Source organism: Pungitius pungitius, chromosome 2, assembly GCF_949316345.1.
Source record: "Pungitius pungitius chromosome 2, fPunPun2.1, whole genome shotgun sequence".
NCBI lineage: Eukaryota > Metazoa > Chordata > Actinopteri > Perciformes > Gasterosteidae > Pungitius > Pungitius pungitius.
Genome location: NC_084901.1, coordinates 6,924,114 through 6,947,489, shown reverse-complemented (window position 1 = coordinate 6,947,489; position 23,376 = coordinate 6,924,114). Strand labels below are relative to the sequence as shown.

Below are 23,376 nucleotides of genomic sequence, written 5' to 3'. Positions count from 1 at the left end.
AACCGCTGAGAGGAGGTTGCCACCGTCTGGCTTTGAGGTCGACCCTCGGACAATGTTTACGTCCTTCCAGTGCGATAGTTTCTCCGGCCTCTTTTTTTCTTTTAACAAATCTCACCCCGACACTGTGTGCACAATTAACATTATCATAATTATTAGTAGTCTGATTTAATAATGGTTGTAAATACTAGTATTATTGTCACTGCTGTTATATGTAAAATAGTGTATAGTATAGTATAGTATTCACTATAATATTTATGTTAACGGTGTTATTCATTATATTTTGGATAATGTTTCAGGTTTTTACAGTACAGTAAGTAGCTTTAAAGGAAGCTTAGACAATCATAGGGAAGGCATACATGAATGAATGCATCTCCTAATTCACTTCTTAGGAAATGTAAACTAATAAGTTGTCGTTTTCAGATTGTCCACTAGGTGGTGTGAAACGCATCTGTTTCACTGCTCCGAGAAGACATGGTTCAAAGTTGTATTCCCCTACTTAGCAAACTACAATTTAAAAAAAACTATTAAAAAAAGGGTTTCTGTGAGACATTACCGACAGGTTATGACTCACACAAGAGTGGCCTACAGTTGCGAAACTTTAGGAGAACCGTGTGCAAAAACCTACATATCAAATATCAAAAAGTGCACACTTTCATTCCGCTGCACACTTTGCCACGTTTGCACCCCATCCTCCACACATCTGTATCTGCTGCTGCACACTGCACAGCACGGTCACCAATAATCTCACCAGGGCTCTTCTATGATAAAGACAAAGAAAATGTAAGTTTTAATACAACGTTTAAAGTGATTTTATGTCAATCAATCCCATATATTTTTCTGTTCTTCCTTGGGATTATATGTGACTGACACTTTATTCAGGATGCTTTTCCGAAATGTGACTGCTTAGTCATCTTGGGTATGACTCACTGTCCCATGAGCCATTTGACACACGTCCACCCTCTTGGCTGTGTAGCTCATTCCATCCACACGTCCCCCCCTCCCCCCCCCCCCCCCCCCCCCCCCCCCCCCCCCCCCCAAAACCCTGCACACGCAACACTCTGAAAACAACATTCCAATGAGGCAAGATTAGGGAAGTCACGTTTTTCTAAATATATTTTGTAAACAATATCAGGTGACTAAAATGAGGAAGTCTCCCATGAGGAACTTTAAAGATTTTCCCGCTGTATCATTGTGATTTCTCAAACTTTTTGCTCAGATACAACGTGCCCACACGAGGACAAGATGCCAACGAAACATCGGCTGCAATGAGACATTTAAGCAATCGCTATTAAATATCTTTGTACAGCAGTGGAAAGTAACTTACTGCATTCTCTCTTTAGTAAAGTCAGGTAAAATGTTGGGTCTCTTACGTACAATATTTCTGCTTTTGTAGACCTCCACCCCTCAGCATTTCAGAGATAAATAGTGTACTTCTTACACAACTACATTCATATGATTGTGATTAATAATTTAAAATAAAATAAACATATCAATTGATATGTAAATGAATACAATATATGTATGTATATTTATGCATCGCATTAGTGATCTTTTACGCATTATACATCACTTGTATGTATTTTAGTTCAAATGCATTTGTACTTTTACTTAAGTAAAATTTTGAATTCAGAGCTTTTCTATGAGTATTTCTACACTGTGGTATTTCTTCTTTTACTTAAGTAAATCATCTAAAATAAATATTTTTATAAAGTTTCTGCAAGTATGTGGCATTTATTTCACGAACCAATAGAAAAGAATGTATGATTTAGTTACAAAAAATAATATTGATTTTAAAAGTCCATTACCCTAACGTTTTTGGGGGTATGAATTCAACCAGGGGGTGGGTTATGATAGTCAACATTGATGCCCCAAATAAAGGTAAAAACAACTTCGCATAGACTTAAGGATGGGCATACCTCTTAAAGAAAACTTTTTCTTTTACACCACTGGTTGTTCTTAAAGTTCACATATATTTGATATATTACATGTTTTTTGTAATCTGCAAATAATTGTACTTTCAAATACATTCTTGGTTTAGTATTATTTCTACATAATCATTGAAATAATATGTAATATCGTATGAATACACATGGATTTAGGTGTCTAATATGTATATACAATTCCATTCTAATCATGCCACTATGAAACTTTCTGTTAAACAGGATATTTCCTGTGGGGAAATGGCTCTGATACATTTTTACATATTAAGTCTCATTACAGTCACCTCCAATTGCAGGACAAACTTCTTTGCATTTAGCAATAAATAGAAATTACTACCTTTGAACTTGGAGGCTACGGATGACAGGTCCCCTTGCTAGATTGTCATTTCATCTTCTGTGTGTCCAAAATCAAATGATCCAAATTGGCTTTCTTGTTGGTCTACCTCCTTTATATGTTCAATCATTCCTGCGAGACAAGTGAAAGGGCCCTAAATTTAAACCAAAATGTGTTTCCTCTTTTTGGGCACCAAGGAGCAGGGTGCAAAGGGAAGCGCTTTTGCCAACTGCCCCAAAATTTAGACAAAAATAATCACAGATTATGCCAAATCATCCAGCTACATAATCCTGATTGCTTGTAAATTAAAGATCCCAAAAAGTTTTCATCTTACATTTCTGTCTGTTACGTATACAACTTTGTCCAGAGGTTGGTCAGGTATGTTCAACTAAATCATGGTACTTACCTGGTAAATTACAGCAGATACTTTAGCTGATAAGGAAGCATGCACTCCCATATTGTTGTCAAGGTCGATAGAAAAAATAAAGGCTTGACTTTCAAGTGCAGACTGAATGCGGTTCATTTCATATTCTTGAGACAGTTTATCCATATCTGATCAGTGCTGCTCGACTTAAAAGAACAAAACACACAAGTGTTTTGGCCAGCGTTACGGAACGGTGTCATTTTCATTTCAGAGGAAAGGGGCTCCGATATTGCTTTCACGGTCACACTGTAATCTACATAATGACGATGATGAACAACCCATCAGGGACGATTTCAGTGAAAAAGCCTCCAAATTCCCCCTTCAGATGCATGTTGATTGTGTTTATTCATGGCAGTTAGGTTGATGAGGGAGCAATATGGAGGAGGTTGGATGACACTTGTTACGCGTTACCGTTAAAATAGCAGACATCTCTTGACGAAGAACAAACAGCAAAGGCCGACTGAAATCAAGGCGTCTGTAAAAGCTCTCTGGAATGCAAATTCGAAAGCACTTCATTACTTGCTTTTTCCCTGCAATCTTGTGTCTGAGAGACTGAACTAAGTGGTTAATCAAGCCAAAAACCCAACTGCGTCTGAGGGGCCAGAGAGGAGACGCTTCTGCTCACAGACAAGGCCACGGCTGTGTATGGAAGCGCACACAGTATAAAGTGTGTGGTTCGGATCGCTCCTAGTTCAAAGAAATCTAGATTACTGAAAGAGAATCCCCATGTACTAATGATTATTATGAAATAATTTGGACCATACAAAGCTAGAACATGGAAGATACCAAGGTGCAAGCATTGTTCCGAATAGAAACATAACAAACCCTGTTGTTAGTGAAATGAAATGAAAATGAAAAATGCATCAAAATACACTAAGCATTGCTAACATCGGCATTATAAAATGCTCACTATGCTAACTTCTAAGTTCCACCTCCTAGTAACATTTAGCATGCTAATGCTTGCTAACTACTGGGTTCTTAACATTCATGACACACTAAAGGGGCCGTGTGTAAAGATCGCATGGCATCTAGCAGGAAAGCCCTGTGCTCAGCTCTCCCTTTTGTCATAATGACCACAGTAAAAAAACGTGTTAACGCCGTTAGCTTCCCCGTGAAGCCATGTCTGAGGGCGTCTGGCATTCTGTTTACTCTGCAGCTGAGTTGTCGGAGAGCTACGGTGGCCTTCAGCTGACGTAAAAGGCCTCACTAGAGCCAGTGCTTGGTTTATGCGCTACTGTAGACACACGCAGGTGCAAAGTGGCCGAGTCCTTGCTCACATAACAATGTGATTATTATCCATTAATAACAACCTAGTTATATATATATCAATAGATGTCTGCAGAAAATGTCATGGCAATACATCAGGGCTAGATTGGTAGAATGACAACCCTCTTTTTCAGCATTTGATAAAAATGTACCTTGACTTTACATAATATAAGAGGCATCACCCAGCTGTTCGGCTGTATCCGCCACAGCAGGCATATTTTAATTTTCTTATAAAGAAACATAATTGGCCGCAGGTGTTTTTAAAGTAACTTGATGAAGTGCTAATAAAACAACTGAAAATACCACACGTTAAGACAGGAGTGCAAATTGTTGAAAGCATTAAGGCATTAAAGGAATTTGCAAAACGCTAGTTTAATGGTGGCTTACAATAGTATAGAGGCTCTTTCACATTATCTGAATAAATTGAACTATTCTGGTGGAGGCATAATCAAGGCTTAAACACGATGATACCATTCACACACCAACATCAGCGACATTAGAGTCCTCTGCTGGCTGAAAGTGTGTGTGATTTACTTTGGAGACTAGTAGTGTTTTGCATGGTTGTAGTTGGTACACTTTCCCTCACTAAATCTGACAGATTATATTTTACTATATTTTTAGCTAAAAATATATATATATATATATATATATATATATATATATATATATATATATATTTAAGGGGTGTGGCTATTTGTTCAATCAATCTATTTTTTGTGTGTGGAAGCATTTTTTACACCAATCCAAGGTGACATCCTGATAGTGCTTGCTTTTTTGTTTTACCAACAGACCAAAATGGCTCAGTGTTATAACGTATAATAAATCTCAAAATCGATCTTAGAAGACCGAGAAACCCGAAGTTTTTTTGCTTGAAACATTTGGTAAATGTTAGAGCGTTAATGGAAATTGTTGCTGATCAATTTTCTGTCGTTGACTGATGAATAATCTAATTGTTACAACTGTTTATCAATGTCATACTGCCTACCTAATTCAAATATGTCAGTGGGATTATGCTAATTTTTAAAGAACGATGATGTCTGCGTTGCTCCAATCAGCCTCAGTAATCCTCAGTATATCCAAAAACATGCAATGCGCTCAACACATTACCCTGATGTACTTATGACGTAGGGATTTCTCTCCCTGATCTGTTTATTGTTTGACAGAGGGAATGTGTGGAATGCGAGTGTGTGAGTGAACTCAGCCGGAGCTGCCGCTCGACATCAAGATTTATGGGTGAAGATTAGGAGCCGGGGGCAGTCTGGCACAGTCACAGAGAGAGGAGGAAAGCAAAGCCAGTGCCACTGAGAGACAAGAGTTGAAGAGAATGGAGCACAAGCACCCAGGAAAAATGTGTGTGTGTGTGTGTGGGGGGGGGGGGGGGTTGATCTCCCCAGGACAGGTTAGGTCTGACTGGTGCAGTGTTTAATCTGAGCATTCGTTACGGCCGCGCCAAACGGAAAAAGGAGATCTTTGTGATCTCTGCGTTCACCCCCGTGAGCGACCATTCTCACTCCTTCTTTTCTTTTCCTTGAGAGAGAGACACTTGGTTTTACTCCGGGCCTCTCTGTTCTATCTTCAAATGCCCGTTTTCCTTTATTCTGATCAATGCACTCATTACAGTGGAAAGGTATCCGCCCGCAGACGCAAAATAGAAGCCTCTGAAATGAAAACTTTCCCCCCTCCTTCAGATGCCAATTGTATGTGGCTGTGTCTTAGTCTGGTTTACCTGGTTCTTTGATCATGACAGCATGCAACGCTGTTTGAATCCTGGGGTACTTTGACAGTCTGCAGGCTGGCAGAAAGGTCCTTCGCTGTCTGAAGTTAGATCAGAGGAGACGGGCCCTGAAAAGCAGGCGTCCAGCTGGGAGAAGATCAGAAGAGACACAAACTTTAGCGAGAGCCATTGTGAGGTACACAGCGGCTGCTGGCTCCCATAACTTTTCCTTTTGTATGTGTTTTTTTTCATATTGCTCTCTTCTCCCTCTCTTATCTTCTGCTCAGTGTTGAATGGCTCAGCTAAAGGTCTGTCGGGTTTTATCTGATTCTGACAATAAAGACACCCGGTATTTGTTCGCTTTTTGTTCGGTGTCTCTTGGGGGTTTCAGGCTGGTTGTGTGTGGGTGCACACTCACAATGGTGCACCTCTCCTTTATAATACCAGAATAAGGCCATGAAGACGTTGTAGTCCAACATTTTAAGGAGTAATTAAAACAAATAGTATCGTCCACATTACATGCTGGACAATGACTTTACCCAAGGCGTGCTGCAAGAGCATTCTATCAATCAAATTTAATCAAATATGTGTTTCTTTAAAGCCTTAAGGGAAATGAAAAGTACTCATCAATCATTTTAGTCATTGTAATTACTGGCCATATTAGCTAATGTATGAAATGATGTGATTATTTTACTTGAGAGTAGTTGTGCAGCAGTTGTGTAATCAAAGATGGGCTCACGTCTGGTAAGTGTGGCAATGGTGTCCTCTAGTGGCTCAATGACAGAATCATCAAAAACTAAGAAAAAATCTAGATTAACCACATTATTACCGCATTCAGACGATAATTTCTTTAAATATATTGCAAAGGGAAATACTGTATTTTACATTTATCCGGTGGATTTAGATTTCATACACAACATTTATGATAAACAAATATGATGCATTATTATTATAAATTGAACCAGGTGTAAAGGAGGTGATTCACACAAGTTGCAACGGAACATAAAATAAATAATAAACTGAAGCACAATTAAATGCAGTTTGGTAGTAATTAAGTAGGAGATCAGTAGTACTTTGTCAACTACTGCTGATGCATCAAATCACTAAATACACCTAGTGTGGACCTAGTGTGTTTATCCATGTGTCACGTGGCTATCATCACTCTGGGAAATTTAAGAAGATCCTTTTACATCCCAGTGATAACTTAAAAGTGATTGACAAGAGAGTGTGTGGCCCCTTGTGTCGCTCACGCGTTGGAATGAACTGAAAGGCATCACTAATCGATCGACGATACTAGCGTTCCGCTCCTCCAGTTTATTTTACAACCAGCAGGTGGATCCAAGGGCCCCTTCTCGGTTATTTGAAAGGATACAAGTTCAAGCACTTCCGCATTTGCTTCGCTTTCCATAACAGGTGGTGAAATATTGGCTCTCTCTCTCTCTCTCTCTGCTCGCCCTGCCCGCACTGGAGTCTCCTCGTTCCCCCACCGGAGAAATGGCAACAACCGTGACACTAAACACCGGCGCACGAATGCCCATCGTGGGACTTGGCACGTGGAAGGTGCGTTTTTAGTTAGTAGGCTACACGACGTGTACGTGTAACCGAGCGTTAGTTATACAACAGTAATTAAGTTTGCTGAACGTGCGCTCGTCTATAGAGCAGCCGATGACGTCACTACAGGGTCGGCAGGAGTCTCGTGAGCCTGGCAGGATATTTTAAATGAGCTCGTGCAGACGGCCTCGATGTGCAGAGCGTGCTTAATGCGTTCCAGCGGCGGGTTCGTGTCGAGCTGGTGCCGAGGTGCCACAAGCTTATCCAATGCATGCTCTGTTATCTGTGCAGTTTGACCCAGAGGAGACACCCTCACTCGAATGATGTTTTTTTTTCTTTCCCCCAGTCAAATATGCTTTCATTTTAGCGACATTATCATCTGCAATTGAGAATGCTGCTGTTTCCAAAATAACAGCGTGTTTTTTTTCTCCATAAAAAGTATAATTATTGTTGAAATTAGTGTCTATAATTGGGGTCAGTATTAAAGTGCAACGTAAGTATTCTTTCGGGTCCTTATTTACTCTGTGGGACACCACCAGGAAGTGTCCCTCCTTTTCCAGAGTTTGGATTTTATATTACTACTGTACACCTGACCCCCCCCCCCATGTGTCTTACAGTCTCCCCCTGGCAAGGTCAGCGCGGCGGTGAAAGCAGCCATCTCAGCAGGCTACAGGCACATCGATGGAGCGTACGTCTACCAGAACGAGGCGGAGGTGGGAGAGGGTGTCAACGCCATGATCAAGGATGGCGTGGTCAAGCGGGAGGATCTCTTCATCGTTAGCAAGGTGGGTCGTGGGATCGGGCTATAATCTCGCCCATGTCCGTGCTCTCTCCTTGACTTTCAAGTCCTTTGATTTATTTTCTTTCTTTCTTCCTTTTTTTTTTTTATAGCTGTGGTGCACTTTTCATGAGAAGTCTCTGGTGCGGCAAGCCTGTGAGAAGACCCTCAGTGATCTTAAACTGGACTACTTGGACCTCTACCTGGTGCATTGGCCGATGGGTTTCAAGGTAGGCACAGTCTCGTGTGTTGAAATATGTGTCCTCTGTGTGCGCCTGTGACTCAATCAGTCAATCGGCATCAGCGTTCCGCCTGCATATTGACTATTGATCCTTTTTTTGCCATGTTACAGGCCGGCAGTGAGCTTTTTCCTCTGGACAGCGCAGGAGAGACAATCACTGATGATACTCACTTCCTGGAAACATGGGTGGTGAGTTAAACAAAAACAATCTACTCTCATTTAATTTTTGGGCGAAATTGAAATGACGAAGTTGTGTGCTGTTATTATGATCTAACACCAGAAGCATTGAACTCGACGCACATATACACTCATGTGTTTATGGTTTAAGAGGAACATTTACAAGCTTAAAACGTGCAATCAGAGAGGTGGTATTTATTTCACATCCCTGAATAGGCACAAAAAGGAATTAATAGGAGCTACAGTTTCTGAACCAAAGCTCACAAGGATATTTGTTTCATGGTGACTTTTTTTCAGGCAATGGAAGAGCTGGTGGATGCTGGCTTGGTCAAAGCTGTCGGTGTCTCCAACTTCAACAAGGAGCAGATTGAAGCCATTCTCAACAAGCCGGGCCTGAAATACAAGCCTGCCAACAACCAGGTACTGCCAAGACGTCTCCACAACACACTCTTTCTAGTCGCTCTATTTGCCAGCTGCTGTTTTATTATGGGTTAGGGTTCGACTATGAAAAAATGGTAAGTGATAATCTACAGATTAATTGACTTTCAAACTGGTTATTAGTTCAAGACACTCTGAGCTGCAAGAAAACCAATGCTAGACAAGGTAGCTGTCCTTAAAGAGCTGAGGTGACCTTATTTTTTAGCATCCATCTCCATCAATGGGTTGCTTTGTCTGTTCTGGTTTATTTGACCCACAGATGGTATTGAATAAAAGCAAATCTATAACCCCAAAATAAAAACATGTACATTAGGCAGTTTGAAGCCAATCATTGCGCGTATGATGCTCAAAGGTAGTTACAAACACTTAAGTGGGTTCATGCATCTCCCCCATCTTTTATTGTTATTTTTATTTTCTTTAAATGCATCCCTGGAGTATTATGTTTGTCCCAACAGGTGGAGTGCCACCCGTACCTGTCTCAGGAGAAGCTGGTCGACTTCTGCCACTCTCAGGGCATCTCCGTGACGGCCTACAGCCCCCTGGGCTCCCCCGACAGACCCTGGTCAGTCGTGTCAAAACACCACGAGACACTTCCATCACGGCACAGTTACAACATCGCGGTCATATTGCTGATTCAGTATTGCGTCTGCTGTATCCCTTCGGTTGGTTTCAGCTTGTGGTTCTTGTTCCTCTTTGTCCATTTATCATCTACAGAGGATATTATTTGACATTTTAAAAACTACCTCTAAATTACCTCTCTTTTTTGTTTTTTGGACCAGATTTGTATTTTTTTGTCTGTATTTGCTTTGGAAAAAAATCCCACACGCGTTAATTGTTTTACGTTCTTTTACAAACCGCCCGCATCTGTTGCAGTCCCCTCTTCTGACTTCTCTCTATGATTGTCAGCAAAAAATAATGTGATGTGTGCCGGGCCCGCTGTATAATTCCGGATGATGCGTTCATGTCACAGGGCTAAACCTGACGACCCCTCGCTGCTGGAAGATCCAAAAATCAAAGCCATTGCGGAGAAGCACAAGAAGACTTCGGCTCAGGTGCAACACGTTGTCCTTGTAGTATCGACCTTTGATCCCGTTCACATGTTAATACTCCTCTCTCTTAACCGCCAGGTCCTGATCCGCTTCCAAATCCAGAGGAACATTGTCGTGATCCCCAAGTCCATCACACCTCAGCGCATTCAGGAGAATTTCCAGGTCATTAGATGGGGCATTTTTCAGATGTTTTCTAGGATTAGCCCTCAGCGAGCCTCACTCACTCACTGATGTTTAAATCTCTGCAGGTGTTTGACTTTGAACTAACCGCAGAGGAAATGAAGACTATAGTGGGATTCAACAGGAACTGGAGAGTCTGTCCCATGCAATGGTGAGCTCATATGTTCTTGTTTTTCCTTTTCTTTTTTTCTGTGATATTGTCTGGCGTTTTTGTGATTTCTTTTTGTTCTTCTTTTTTTCTCTCATCAGGAGCTTGAAGCATGCAGACTATCCTTTCAACGTGGAATTCTGAAATGAAAGAAAGTCCTCAGGTTTTCCCACAGGTTGACATCTTGGTCTTCCCCATTTAATCTACTTAATTTTCTGCAATCAAGTGTAGTTTGCAAAATAACTATTTTCATGGTACATTTACCATGAGAAATGTTGATTTATCCAATAATTGTCATTTTGTCTCCACTAAAATGTGTTTACTGATCTTGTTCTAATGCTATAAGTTTGATTTTGCACAAACATAATTGAGTGCTCATATATTTTCTTTTTCATATTGTGATTTTCTGTCCTAATAGCCTGCAAAAAAGTAGCTCGCTTGATTTTTTAAATATTTCTTCCCGTGTTGCCTTGTCTTAGTGAACTACTTTGGTCAGCTAAATGTGTCACGTTCACTAATGTTAAAGTGTGTAACGGATCTGAGAAATAGCAGGGACATCAGTCATTTGTAGTTTTGCAGTAAGCACATGTGTACATTTTATTCTCCTAAAAGATCAAATCTGTATTCAGGTGAAGATTTTTTTTCATCGCACTCCTCATTTTAAGTTAACCTGTTTCTCCTTCATGTAAGCACTTATACATAACACTTGATGCAAATTAAAAACCCTGTTTACATCCTAAAACAAGTCAAAGTATGTTCTGCTTTTTACAAAGCATTTGCCACATTTACTTGCAAGTCATAGATGGCACTTGAACATCACGTGTATTGACGCTATTATGAAATAGTCACTTCCACTTCTCCGTGTAGGAAAACACAGTCTTTGCAATGACTCTGCATTTCCCGCCTGGAAGAAGAAGAAGAAGAACGGGAGCTCACTTTGAGAAAAGTGTCGATGGTGTTTCGACTCAAATAGTTATCACGCACACAACGTTGTGTAGTTTTGGTTGTTACAAACCGGATATTATTCACGCTAAAGAGAATAATCCAGTGTATTTACACAGCAAATTGAATACGAAAATGCACTTCCTGTTAAAAACATTAAAGTAATGCAGCATTATCAAAGGGGTTAGCTGTTAGCCCGTCAACAGTAAGCATAAAAAAAATCACATTTTCCCATCGATTTTTTTTATACATTCATGTTATTTATGTCAATAGCAGTGCAGCACGTGGTCTGATGAGCTAATACTCTGCATTCAGTGGAAAGTCTTTGTGTGTTGAGGCCCTGTACGAAAAAGACGAGGAACATGCGTTACTGGAGTCGACGGTGACGGGTCCTTTTTGAACCAGTCCCACGCCTGAAATAATTCAGTGAAAGTGACAACAGGCATAAACTGATCTGCAGATACTCACCATCTCATTACAAATCCTCTTTTTTCGGTGAAGCTCATCATGGTCTTCATGTCGTCTTCGCTCAACTCAAAGTCAAACAGCTGGAAATGGAAAAACAATGCATTTCTTGCAACAACAAATAGATGTGAGCCTATGCGTAATATATCTCTTGAACGTGTGTTGAAGTTATTAAGATTAGGAACCTGCAGATTCTCCTTGATCCGATGGGGGGTTGCTGACTTGGCTATGACAATCACGTTCCTCTGGATGTGGAACCTGAGGAGAACCTGGGGCGGGGGGGGGGGGGGACATCTTATTGATGGGCTTTGCACTAGCTTTTTCAAGCAAATAGGGGAACTTTGGGCATGCATTTGAAGTGTTTTCCTCTTGCCTGTGCTGGAGTCTTGTTGTGCCTGTCTGCTATAGCCTTGATCCTGGGTTCCTCCAGCAGAGAGGGATCATCAGAAGAAACCCTTTAGTTACTGCCTCTCACCAGGGTCGGTCGGGGGAGCCCAGGGGGCTGTAAGCGGTGACTGAGATGCCCTTTGAGTGACAGTAGTTGATCAGCTTCTCCTGGGTCAAGAATGGGTGGCACTCAATCTGGGGAAACATCAGAATCCCTTAGCTTTTTTTTTTTTTTAAATCTTCCCGTTTATGTTATGTTGACGGTGATGCTCGGCACCTGGTTGTTAGCCGGCTTGTACTTGAGGCCCGGCTTGTTGAGTATGGCCTCGATTTGGTCTCTGTTGAAGTTGGAGATGCCGATAGCCTTGACCAATCCAGCGTCCACCAGCTCCTCCATCGCCTTTGTGACACATTGCGAGCAGGTGTTAGTTGGGTGTCTAGAAACCTTTACCTTTATGTAAATATTTGATTCAGGGTGAGCAGCAAGTCACTTGACCTCCCACTGAGTCAGCCTTTGCTGTACAAAAGTCCCTTTAATCACCTCCCAAGTGTCCAAGAAGTTGCTTCCATCAGAAATGAGCTGTTGATTTTCGTCCAATGGAAATTGCTCATCGCCTGGCTTCAGTGGCCACATGTAAAATGGTAAAGTCAAAACGTAAAGTTAGATTAAATGTTTCTCTTTCTTATTCACAAATGAGCCATAATAAGGAGGGACCTTCTACTGTTTCATGATTCTCTAATGTTGTTCGGTTAATTGGACTACTAATTGGGTAATACTCTGGGCACCTGGAGGTTGCTTTAGGGCATAGCCAGGTAGGACCAGCATGCACCTGGGTGACTAATAGTTTTTATCAGTGAGACAGCGAGAAGGCAGCTAAGGTTATTGTATGTGTTGGAACAACACGCTCTCTGACTGCGTGAAAGAAAACAATCTAGGTGCAGCAGTCGCCATTTGATATTTAAAGAGTTGTAGGACAAATGGCCACTACACCCTCCATGCTGTGGTTGTATCGGACAGTGGCATCCAGACCTTGGCCCCCATAGGGAAATGCATGAGGTAAAGGTCCAAGAAGTCCAGCTATTCCAGCTACTACAACGGGAGGAGGGGGGCTCATGGATGTGGGCCATTATGTTCTACACCGCAGGACATGCATTTTGCTCCATGAGTCACAACGTGATTATATGGAAATTTACACACAAACGTCCTGGCCATCAGCTGACCTGGAACACAATGTATCTCTGTTGAGAGAGAGAGCACAGACTCTGTTGTCTAAGTTCTATTGACTAAGACAAAAAAAAGTGATTTATGTCTTTACAACACCTGTAATAACTGGAAAATAAGAAATGATAATAAGATGTAAAGACAAGACCTTTTCACCTCTGGTGACAATAGTACTACCAAATGTGTTCAGGCTGAGCTTTGTGCAGCACAATGTCAATATTTACGACAAACCTTCTATAAGTAGTTGCACCAGCGGGCTTTTATTACGCTGCAGTCGCTCTATTTACCTGTAGTGAATGTAAGGAGGCTAGATACTTTTAAATCAGAACCCCTGAAAGTTGAAAGAGGTTAATGAGAGAAACAGAGAGTGGAGACAAGGAATCAAATCAAAACCTCCATCTATCTCTAAACTGTAGGAACATTATAATGATCTGCTGCCTTACCCGCCAGGTTCCCATGCCCACAATTGGGATTTTCGCTCCGTTGTTGAGTGCAATCGAAGATGCCATGTCGGGTCTCGGGTTGCAGTTCTTGCAGGATCAGGCAACGAGCAGCCTTCCGTCCATGCAGAGTGCACAGAGAGAAGTGACAACCTCTTGTGTACTAAAGCCAGTGAGATAGAGAGGGTGGGGGCACAGGAGCTGCTAAAGTGCATCTGGTATTGATAAAATCCAGACTTTGGCCGACCGTCGGAACAACTAGTGAGGAAAAACTGTTCCGACTAATTAAAAATTATGCTGTAAACATGTTTAATAGAGAGACAAGGTATATTTGCAATTCAGCATATATTGGAAGACTGGTAACACATCCGGAGAACTGGCTCAAACCAGACTTTCAACCTTTTTGTTCTTGTTGGAAGCTTTTTTTCTTTTTGCAGTGTATGAATGAGACAGATTTGTTACACACAGGCAACAGAAAGGTGTATGTATAACATTATTCAGGCTTTAAATAGGTCTACGAAAAATACAGCACAGTTTGGGTGAAGGCGAAAGGCTTCAATAGTGTTTACGCATAATGTAAAAATCTCTGTGCATGAATTGATTTAAATCCTCGCTGCTCTGGTGATAATGTCAGAAGTAGCCTTAGTATGTATTTGTCACTCCGGTCTTTTTTTTTTTTTTAAAGCAAGACAATTTAAAAATGGTATGTGTGGTAAGTCCCTGTCTTTAAGTATTAAAAGACTTCCATATTTTCTGAATTTTACATAATGATGAATCTGAAATATACACACACAGAGGCGAAGAAGGGAAGGATCTAGATGATCTTCACCTTTTTGATTTGTTTGGGTTGAAACTGAATAGTTTTTTGCCTCACTTAGGCTTAGTAATGTAAAAGTACATGTAGTACCACAATGGAAGCCACTCCCTGAAGAGAGCGTGCAATTAAAGGGGTTGCTTTGAATTGAAAGAATGTATGCGGTGATTAAAAGCTCTACACATATTGGACATGGTTGTTATGATGTTGATTTGATTTGCAAGTACAGGTCAGATATGGATAAATAAATCTGGAACAGTACTTTCGGTTCAGAAAGTTTCTGGTTTTGTGTTTTATATCCGAGCTGAACCCCGAACAATAAGAGGTTTGATTTGTTTGTGCAGGCACAAGAACAATGTTTTAGTCTGAAACTTCCAAAGGGAGCCTATTTATTGAGTAGATTACACGTTGTGGCGAAATGATTTTAAGCCATGTCGGAGCTGGAAATATTTTCATGATGGAAGTAGTTTGTTTAGTATTTCCTCAATAAAAAGCATTCCTGTTAAGCAAGAATTGGCTTTTAATTGTTGATTACACATGCAATTGGGCAAACACTGCACTTGTGGCACGCGTAAGTGGATTGCTGTTAACATGCAAAAAGTTATTTGATAGTTATTTGATTGTGTCAGACTAGAAATCTAATGTGAACATTGTAATTTTTTCCAGAGCTAATCTAACTGCAAATTATCCAAAAGTAACGTAGGATATTCATTTCGCAAAACGGCTTTAGAATTTGTGGATCTGAGATTCTAACAAGGGTTGCCCCCAGGCAGAATGATAAATTGTAAACCTTTTTTTTTTTTAATCCAATAGAAAATTGACTTGATTGGTTTCAAATTTCATGCTTGCTTGTGACCAGCTTGTAAAATCATATGCAGGAGGAGACCATACACAACAAAGTGGGCCACAGATTTAAGTTTGCTGGGTGGAATTTTATTGTACAGCTTTTTAAGATATACGTCTGTGTGTCCTCACACAAGACCACAGGGTCACAATCTGTTCTGTTCTCAGTGAGCAGAGACAATGCCATTGCGTTCAGGCCGCATAACGCTCACATGTAGTTGCTACATGTTCTAGTAATAATGAAAATTTCCTGCTGAAAATGTGTTGGAATGCACAGAAATTAATTCTTAACATTGCCGAAACAAATGAATTGGAAAAAAAACACAGAAATGGGAGAAGCTCAAATCAATTGGAAAAAATAATAAAAGCTGAGAATTAAAAAAGATCTTTATTATTTGTGAAGATGCCTGAATCAGTATGCCGGGTTGTATCAAATCATTCAGTGCCACGTTCATTTTACTCAAATGACTGATTACTAAAAGTAATCAGTCATTCGGTGCACAACGTATTATCAACTGGCATTAACTTCCCCTCGGTTTGATCGACTGTAGCATAACACCTTTTGCTGTGGTTCCTACTAGTATTCTTTCTACCGATACATACATTTTGTCAGCTTCCTCCCCCTTAGAGGCTGTTCCCTTCTGCAGGTGGTCGGTCTGTGTTATCCTGAACCTGTGTTGTGCCAGTACGCTCTCTGCTGGTGTTTAGTCAGAACAACAGTTGGATTTACAATAGAAAGTGTAGTCTGCAAAGACTGATGCAATTTAATGCTCATTAAACACATTTCCGGTCGCAGCACAAAACAGAAATTTGCTTTTGAAACTTTTTTATTCATTCTCGAAACATTATGCAACCAAACTAATTTAGGCCACACTCAATACACACACACACACACACACTCACACAAAGTGCAGACATAACGACAAAGACATCAACTAAGCACTCTCTATGAAAGATGGGCAAAGGTGCCGATTATTGCACATAATGATCAGTTTAAGAAACTTCTCATATTAGTCAGCTGTGCTGGTTTATGACCCCAGGCTTTTTGTAACCCTGCAAACAACCGGTTACCAAACAGCTGAGAGAAAACAAAAGTTCACCAGCACATTTCACAGGACTGGTGTTAACCTCCTGCCCTGACTGAAGGTGGGTGAAACGCTGTAGGAGAGACAAAACGAGGTAACAGTTGATGGTGGCCAAATTGCACACTTTTCAGGATGTGAAGCTAAGTTTTAAGAAAAATATTGGATAATAATATATTTCAATTCGAGACCTTTTTTTTTTTTTTGCAACACTGGATAATACAAACCAAGAGAGAAAATGCTCAAATCCTGAATACACTGTGCTTGGATGAGCCTGTGTTTTTCATATAATGTGAGCACAATAGTATGGCCTGATTAGATGTAGAACAAATGCTACGGTGATAACTTGAATTGCTCTCAAAGAAAATGAAGAAATAAAATGATCTTTTAACCTTAGGCCATAGCTAGATTGTACCTTTATACGTAAACAAAATGAATCCGGAAAGCTAAATGATGCCCTGTGCTTATGCGTAACAACTCGAGTGAGTTATTGCTTGAAAGCAGCCCTTTATCAGGTCAGCTTAAATTTTTGTTCCGACGAAATCACACAGAGAATTACATGAAACCAGGCGACACCGTTCTCTTTCCCACCGAGTGATAAATTAGCATCCAATTCCAAAATCTCAACTAATATAAGTCCTAAAGTGCCCAAAGTGGCTGCGCTCTTTGGGGCGCCGTCTCAGGAGCAGTCCGTGAAGGTGGTCACCATGTTGCCTCTGCGCTGCGTCACTGTCCTGCAGTGCTGCTTCCCGGAGCCCTGGAACCTGCCGTCGGTCCTGGAGCCGTGTGTGTTGAAGGAGAACATCTTCTCCAAGTCCTCAAACATGTCATCAAAGAGTCCCCCACCAAAGCCCCCCTGCTGAAACTGTCTCTTCTGTCTGTTCATAGCGTCCCTGTGGGCCTGGAAGTGCCCGTCAAAGTGTGCCTGGTGGTGGGCGTGATTTTGGGAGTGAAAATGGTGTCGGTGTTGACCAAAAGTGTCAGCGTCTTTGAAAAGGTCATCGAAGTTGAAGGACTGGTAGTGCTGGTTGAAGTTGTAGTCACCTCCTCCGCCGCGGCCCTCCCCCGGCGATGGGCCGTGGCCGAACTGGTCGTACTCTCGCCGCCTCTTATCATCCGAGAGCGTCTCGTACGCTGGGTGAGACACAGACACGTCATGCTATGACACTGCATCGCAAAGGTGTGAGAGCATTATTTAAGTTCAATCTTGAGTTACGTATGTGCTACTTTGATTATCTATCCATTGCACAACGAGAGGTCTTATTAAGTCAGTTTAAACACTGTCGACTGTAATAACCGTAGTTAGGCACCTGTAGTGGACATATTGAATGGTTGAGATTTTGAGGGAATAAATCAATGTTGTTTTTGTTGTTTTTGACTCACTCACCCTCTGCTATCTCCCTGAACTTGGACTCTGCATCGGGGCCCTTGTTTCGGTCAGGATGGTACTTTAGGGCCAGCTTATGGAAAGCCTTTTTTATCAGGCGTTCTGTGGCGTCTCTGGGAACCCCAAGTACGTCGTAGTAGTCCCTCTTGGCCAGGATGAACTCGGAGATCACCAAAACATGCACGGCGAGCAGCAACGCCGACTGCACGGTGGCCATACTGTTGCTTTACGGCTGGAGAGAGAGAGAGAGAGAGAGAGAGAGAGATCGGTCAGAGCCGTGGGTGACTTTAAAAGCGGGTTGAAACTTGATTATCCAACTATTCTAAATAAAACATTTAAAAAAAACAGCCAGCATACTGGTTATGTACCATTGTTAACTTAACGTTACGTAACGTCGCTAGCTAACGTTCGTTTTAACAAAGAACTTTTTATGTGGAAAAGGAGACAATTGAAACGCGGATCTCCCTCCCATGAGCTTGTTAATGCTAATATGTCGTTTGTGCTCAGAAGGACAAAAACTACCCATGAGAAATTAACGTTAATGTGTATGGTGAAAAAGAGGGTTTACCTGAGGACGAGGTGACGTACGGCCTGGGGGATACTTCTATCAGCCGCCGACCGCTCCAACTGAGGAACAAGGATAGCTAGAGACTGTTGACGAGCTGCATTCCTGAGCAATAACACCACGACTCGTCCCGCTATTGGTCCATTTCTTACCACGATGACTGATGGAACGGTGATTGGTGGAAATAGTGCGCACGTGGAGAGTTGGGAGTTTCTACAAAGAATACAAGCGAAACAAGAGGGTTAAATGCACATACTTCCGTCTTTGCTTTACTTTATTATTTCGGCATTATTGAGTGTTGTGAAACCTAACATTATTTACAGCCCCGTAATTTAAATAACGTTAGTTGGTATCTTGAATACCTTGATGTTTGTCTTTTGCATAAAATGTGATGAATGCTCAAATTAGATATGTCATTATTATCCGTTTGTCGTGACAGCTGGCAATTTGCCTGTCTTGTTTGTTGAATGGAGTAAATGTACGTTATATATTAATTCATACGTTTTCTTTTTAGTGGTCTGGTATAAGTAGATGAACTCCTAAATTAGACATGTAGCGTTACGTGGCTTGACAATGATTTCTTCTGCGTCGTTGCGCAACAGCTTGTCGTCCTATATTTTTCGTGAACTAACGTTACCGTGACGAGGTACGTCATATCCGCTCTTAGCACGGAAACCCGGAAGTGCCCGTTTACGAGCTTGTTGGTGTAGAAAGATAATCGACAAACGTGTCTTTTGTAAAGCGTTTTCATGTAGTTTCTCTGCAGATATGCCGCGGTACTGCGCTGTGAAAGTTTGCAGAAACCGCGGGGGAACTTCATGTAGACAAGACAACAAAAGAATTAGCTTCTACCCGTAAGTTAACTTAGCTGTTTTTTTCCACATGTTTCCGAGTTTAAATGTGTGTCCCGCTTTTTTTTATTATCCTCTGAATCTCCAGGCAAATATAATTTTAGTTCAAGAGGCATCGGGAAGTGCACAATAATGGCATGTCCGGTGCATGCATGCATATGACGTTATGTATGTCATGGTTACCTTCAAGTAGTGAGACAAGAGGAGTTACTTGACACATCCTAGTGTGAACTGATGTAGAAACCAGGAGGAAAGTCTTTTTCCAACCAGCCCTTTCATTTGCCCTGCACCCAAAAGGTTCCCTTTGCAAGACAAGCCCAGGCTTCAGAAATGGGTGGACAACATGAAGCGGGAGGAGTGGACACCGAGTCGACATCAGTACCTGTGCAGCGAACATTTTACAGAGGACTGCTTCGATGTTCGATGGGGCATCCGCTACCTGAAGAACACGGCCATCCCCACCATGTTTCTCTGCGCAGAAGATGTATGCAACAGCCGTACAGTAAGGGCTTGCTGCACAACACAAACGTGTCTCTGGGCCAACTCACTGATATTGTATAGTATTTCCTGAAATACAAAGTACATTTGAATGTCAACTTTCCCTTTCTGGAAATTCCAAGATGCTTTCGACTCTGAGTTTTTGGTGTGCAACAAGCCTGAACTTCATTTTGTCTTATTTTTGCATTGCTTGTGATTGACTAGATCCATTTTTCCCCCCTGATTTAGGATGCTGAGGAAAAAGTTACATGCATTAAAAGAAGCCCCACGGCCAAACCCTTGACCTTTGACATTGACTCTCCTCTCGGCAAGATGCCGCTCGTTTTCAGCGGATCATGTAAAAATGTCCAGCCCTGCACAACGAACAGCATTGCTGCTGACGCTGCAGAGACGGCATTTGAACTGCCCCCGGTGTCTGGCCACTGCGGCCAGTCAGATCTTTCAGAGATGCGGACTGCTCCCTGTGACTCACCAGGTGATAGCGGAAGGCCAACGGTGTCCTACCTCGCGCTGTCCCCATGCAGCAATCCCCATCCTCAGGAGCAAGCTGAATCCATTGTGACCGTGTGGTGCTGCGAGTCACTGGGTCCCCTGTCTGACGGAGGGGACAATGCGCAGGCGGCGGCACTCAAAGCAGCGCTGGGTCAGACTTACAGCTTCGTCCCGGTGCAAATGGTCAAGGGCGAACCGGCGGCCTGCTTTTCGGAGCAGGCGGGACCCTGCGAGCGGGAGCACATTTCCCTTTGCGAGCACTCGTACTGCAGATCAGACACGGACAAAGAGGAGCTTTGGCGTAAGATCTTGAGTTTGCATGCAAAGATCTTGGAACTGGACCACAGGGAGGAGAGCACCTTAACCAAAATCCATGCTCTGGAGACCGAGGTAGCGCTCCTGAAGAGAGACGGGGTTGTATTTAAAGAGAAGCAGAAGATTTTGGAAGATTCTATATCATCAATGTTGATTGTATGAGGAGTTTTCAAGCTAACGAAATGAGATTGTGGATGATCAGGGATTTGTTGCCATTGAGTCACTTCCTGCAGAGTCTTTCAAAACTCTCCTGAACGCTTTGTTCTTCATTTCTCTTGTTCATATGTCGATAAGCAAACAGATTCAAATGAATTATGGCTGTCTTTCATCAAGCTGTGTTTGTATGTCATAATGTCATGGCTTATTGAGGTACTTGTATAGAACAGAGCCATCCTCATTAGTCACAACCGCTTCTCCCATGTCTGCGGTGAGAAACTCATACATATTTATATATGTACTGTTGATCTGACATGGAAGTCAGGTGTGGTCAATGCATTATCATAACTTATTAACCCTTACCATGAAGTATGTTTGAGACCTATTTTAATACTCTCATTTACAGGTCATGAGCGCTGTGTTTTACTTCAGGGAAGTTTGTTGCTGCTTGCTGTGTAAATTCGCATCCAATCGATGCTCGACTCCAACAAACCCATTCTGACGTCTGTTGCTGCTCGTATTGTCATTCACTCGGGTTCATGTCCATGTCAGCAGAGGCTTATTGGAATTCTGTGACGTCCCATACCAGCCACTCTGTGAAATGTTCTGTTTTAGAGAAAAGTCAATGATAGATTTAATTTGTAGTAGAATGATAAATGTGTTTCCTAAAGGGAGCTCTGTTTGTGTCCACTATGTCCCTTTTGGTTGTTTTAAACCCCCACAGGAGCACATAGTTGTTGCAGGATTTATCTGCCACATTTCTACCCCAGGGCTCTGAATTAGCCATCATAGTTTTTTGATCAAATTAGGTACGTATTCCTATTGCATGAAGCTTTTCAGAGTGAACCGTCAGCGGTCTCTGCACTGCAGCCGGCTTATAGAATCGCTGGAACAGTGGATGTTAAGACATTATATATATTTTTAATCAACTTTAAATCATCAATTATTTAGGCTAAAAAAGAGCTGCATACCTTTATCTGCTTGTGAGGACATGCAGGGGTTTTAGATGTCATTGAGAGGCAGGGGAAGGGGTGGAATCCATATAAATGATTGCACAAGTGGGTTTGTGAAGTGCAATTTTAAATGTTTCTGGTGTTTTGCATCATTTGAACAGATTACAAGGTGACTTTTCCTAGTGAAGAATTACTGGGCCCAAAATATTAAGAAATAGTTTTTTTGAACTGAAACAGCCTTTATCACTTTACTTTGCCTTTCGGCAGAAAAAGCAAACATCATACATTAGTCTCCCTAATCCACAATGATGACAATTTAGACTTAATTTGCAAGTTTGTTTGGAAATGTATGATATTAACAAAGCCATTCACAGCCAGGGAAATGTATAAGAGGATAAATGAACAACTTTTTTTGTTAAATAAATAAAAAATTGGGAATATGAGCAAAAGATTATAGGAAGGATATAATATAAAACGTATTTTTAAAAAGCGGAACGAAGTGATGGTAGTTTACATATTCAGAATATCAAAAAATGTATCATACATGGACTAAAAATATGAAAGCGTTTACAAGCTGTTTATAGAGCGTCTGTATTGTACCTGATCGAGCTACAGGTTTATTGCTTCCAAGGCAGGTGCAGCAGTTGACCGAAAATTGTTTATTCCATTATAGCCTTGCCTGCTGCAAAACAATAAATAAATACAGCAGTATAACTGGATGCACTACTCTTTTACTGCATTTTCTACCATCTGAAAATAACTAGTCTCTACGCACGTCCTTACTACCGTGTCATTTATGGCTACTTAAAGTCGCTACTGCCTTTCAGGTGAACAGCTGGACACAGGCAGTGCCAGTCCTCTTCTTCACATGCATGCTGTGTAACCCTCAATCTAAAGCCATTATGAACACCACTGAGTGATTGGTAAGAGTGTGTGAGTGTGTGTCCATGTCATTCAAGAAAGAGCCAGTCATTTTTCAGAACTTGCACAGCAGTAAAAGCACAGATCTGCTGTCACATTCAAACGACGGTGGCTGAATAATATTTAGCTGCTCGGCTTTCAGCTTCCCGCTAATGTACATAGTGACCCATTGTTGGAACACCTGCAATCATTATAGAGACATTGTTAATGCAATTGGTAAGGCCTATCGTACAGCATTATGTATTGATTGAACATAAACAGAAACATTTGTAGAGTTCATTTTCCGGGGTTATGCAAAAGTGTTGAAATCACACTGCAAAACGTTGATTCAATTGTTTTTGCTGTAGCTTACTAACCCATAGCATATATTTCATTATATTTTCATCTTATCCCTGCACTACGTTGTCTGTTGTCACATTGTCATACTGTCTGCCGTCATGCACCAACCGCCAAGTCAAATTCCATGTATGTCTGACATTATGGCAATAAACGGTCCCTGATTCCTGAGCTGTAGTCATAATCCAGTGTTGAGATCAGATTCATTTGCAACACTTAGTAGAGTTAAATTGACTTTTTGATAGGTTTGAAATTTCACTACAGTGTCACACTTTTTGGTGTTGGGTTTGACTCTACATACTGTGGTGTATGGTTTGGAGAAGGTGTGGCAGGAACCACAAGGTAGGTGGATTGAACTCTGGCTGCTCTATGTCCCATGTCAAAGTGTCCCTGAGCAAGACACCCAATCCCTAATTGCTCCCTGGGCTAGGCTAAAATGTAAAAAACATGGGTATAAAAGTCCAATG

The 23,376-nt window shown here is 41.5% G+C and overlaps 4 protein-coding genes across 6 annotated transcripts in view; 2 read left to right on the top strand and 2 right to left on the bottom strand.

The window, feature by feature from the left end:
* The window catches only part of LOC119211081 (aldo-keto reductase family 1 member B1-like), an 86,749-nt gene extending 75,897 nt beyond the window's left edge, over positions 1–10,852 (top strand). Inside the window, exons 2-11 of one of the 2 annotated variants that reach the window (XM_062560291.1) lie at positions 7,115–7,238; positions 7,847–8,014; positions 8,121–8,237; positions 8,360–8,437; positions 8,723–8,845; positions 9,319–9,425; positions 9,834–9,915; positions 9,991–10,074; positions 10,161–10,243; positions 10,342–10,852. In XM_062560291.1, the coding sequence (XP_062416275.1) occupies positions 7,173–7,238; positions 7,847–8,014; positions 8,121–8,237; positions 8,360–8,437; positions 8,723–8,845; positions 9,319–9,425; positions 9,834–9,915; positions 9,991–10,074; positions 10,161–10,243; positions 10,342–10,384 (951 nt within the window). In that variant the 5' untranslated portion in view covers positions 7,115–7,172 and the 3' untranslated portion in view covers positions 10,385–10,852. Of the gene's footprint in view, positions 1–7,077; positions 7,239–7,846; positions 8,015–8,120; positions 8,238–8,359; positions 8,438–8,722; positions 8,846–9,318; positions 9,426–9,833; positions 9,916–9,990; positions 10,075–10,160; positions 10,244–10,341 lie in introns of those variants that run through there. The other variant, XM_037461728.2, reaches the window with a different exon arrangement.
* Positions 10,853–11,392: 540 nt separating this feature from the next.
* On the bottom strand, positions 11,393–14,199 carry LOC119211080 (aldo-keto reductase family 1 member B1-like). The gene is given in 10 exon segments (XM_062558474.1): positions 11,393–11,522; positions 11,651–11,730; positions 11,833–11,916; positions 12,021–12,119; positions 12,122–12,229; positions 12,312–12,434; positions 12,576–12,653; positions 13,065–13,112; positions 13,572–13,587; positions 13,677–14,199. Coding segments are annotated over 10 exon segments (768 nt in total). The 5' UTR covers positions 13,766–14,199; the 3' UTR covers positions 11,393–11,479.
* Positions 14,200–15,871: 1,672 nt separating this feature from the next.
* On the bottom strand, positions 15,872–18,517 carry LOC119211164 (dnaJ homolog subfamily B member 9-like). Its single transcript, XM_037461862.2, has 3 exons — positions 18,391–18,517; positions 17,823–18,054; positions 15,872–17,569 (listed from the first exon to the last, which is right to left on the bottom strand). Exons 2-3 carry the CDS (start codon positions 18,037–18,039, stop codon positions 17,115–17,117), a joined length of 672 nt encoding a protein of 223 aa, XP_037317759.1. The 5' UTR covers positions 18,040–18,054; positions 18,391–18,517; the 3' UTR covers positions 15,872–17,114.
* A 124-nt stretch (positions 18,518–18,641) lies between these two features.
* Positions 18,642–22,298, top strand: LOC119211163 (THAP domain-containing protein 5-like). 2 transcript variants are annotated; one of them, XM_037461861.2, is made up of 3 exons: positions 18,642–19,241; positions 19,536–19,722; positions 19,965–22,298. In XM_037461861.2, the coding sequence occupies exons 1-3, from the start codon at positions 19,156–19,158 to the stop codon at positions 20,703–20,705; spliced, it is 1,014 nt and encodes a 337-aa protein (XP_037317758.2). In that variant the 5' UTR covers positions 18,642–19,155; the 3' UTR covers positions 20,706–22,298. The 2 variants fall into 2 exon arrangements, with proteins under 2 accessions (XP_037317758.2, XP_037317757.2); XM_037461860.2 differs by having other exon boundaries at positions 19,536–19,740.
* Positions 22,299–23,376: the final 1,078 nt, after the last annotated feature.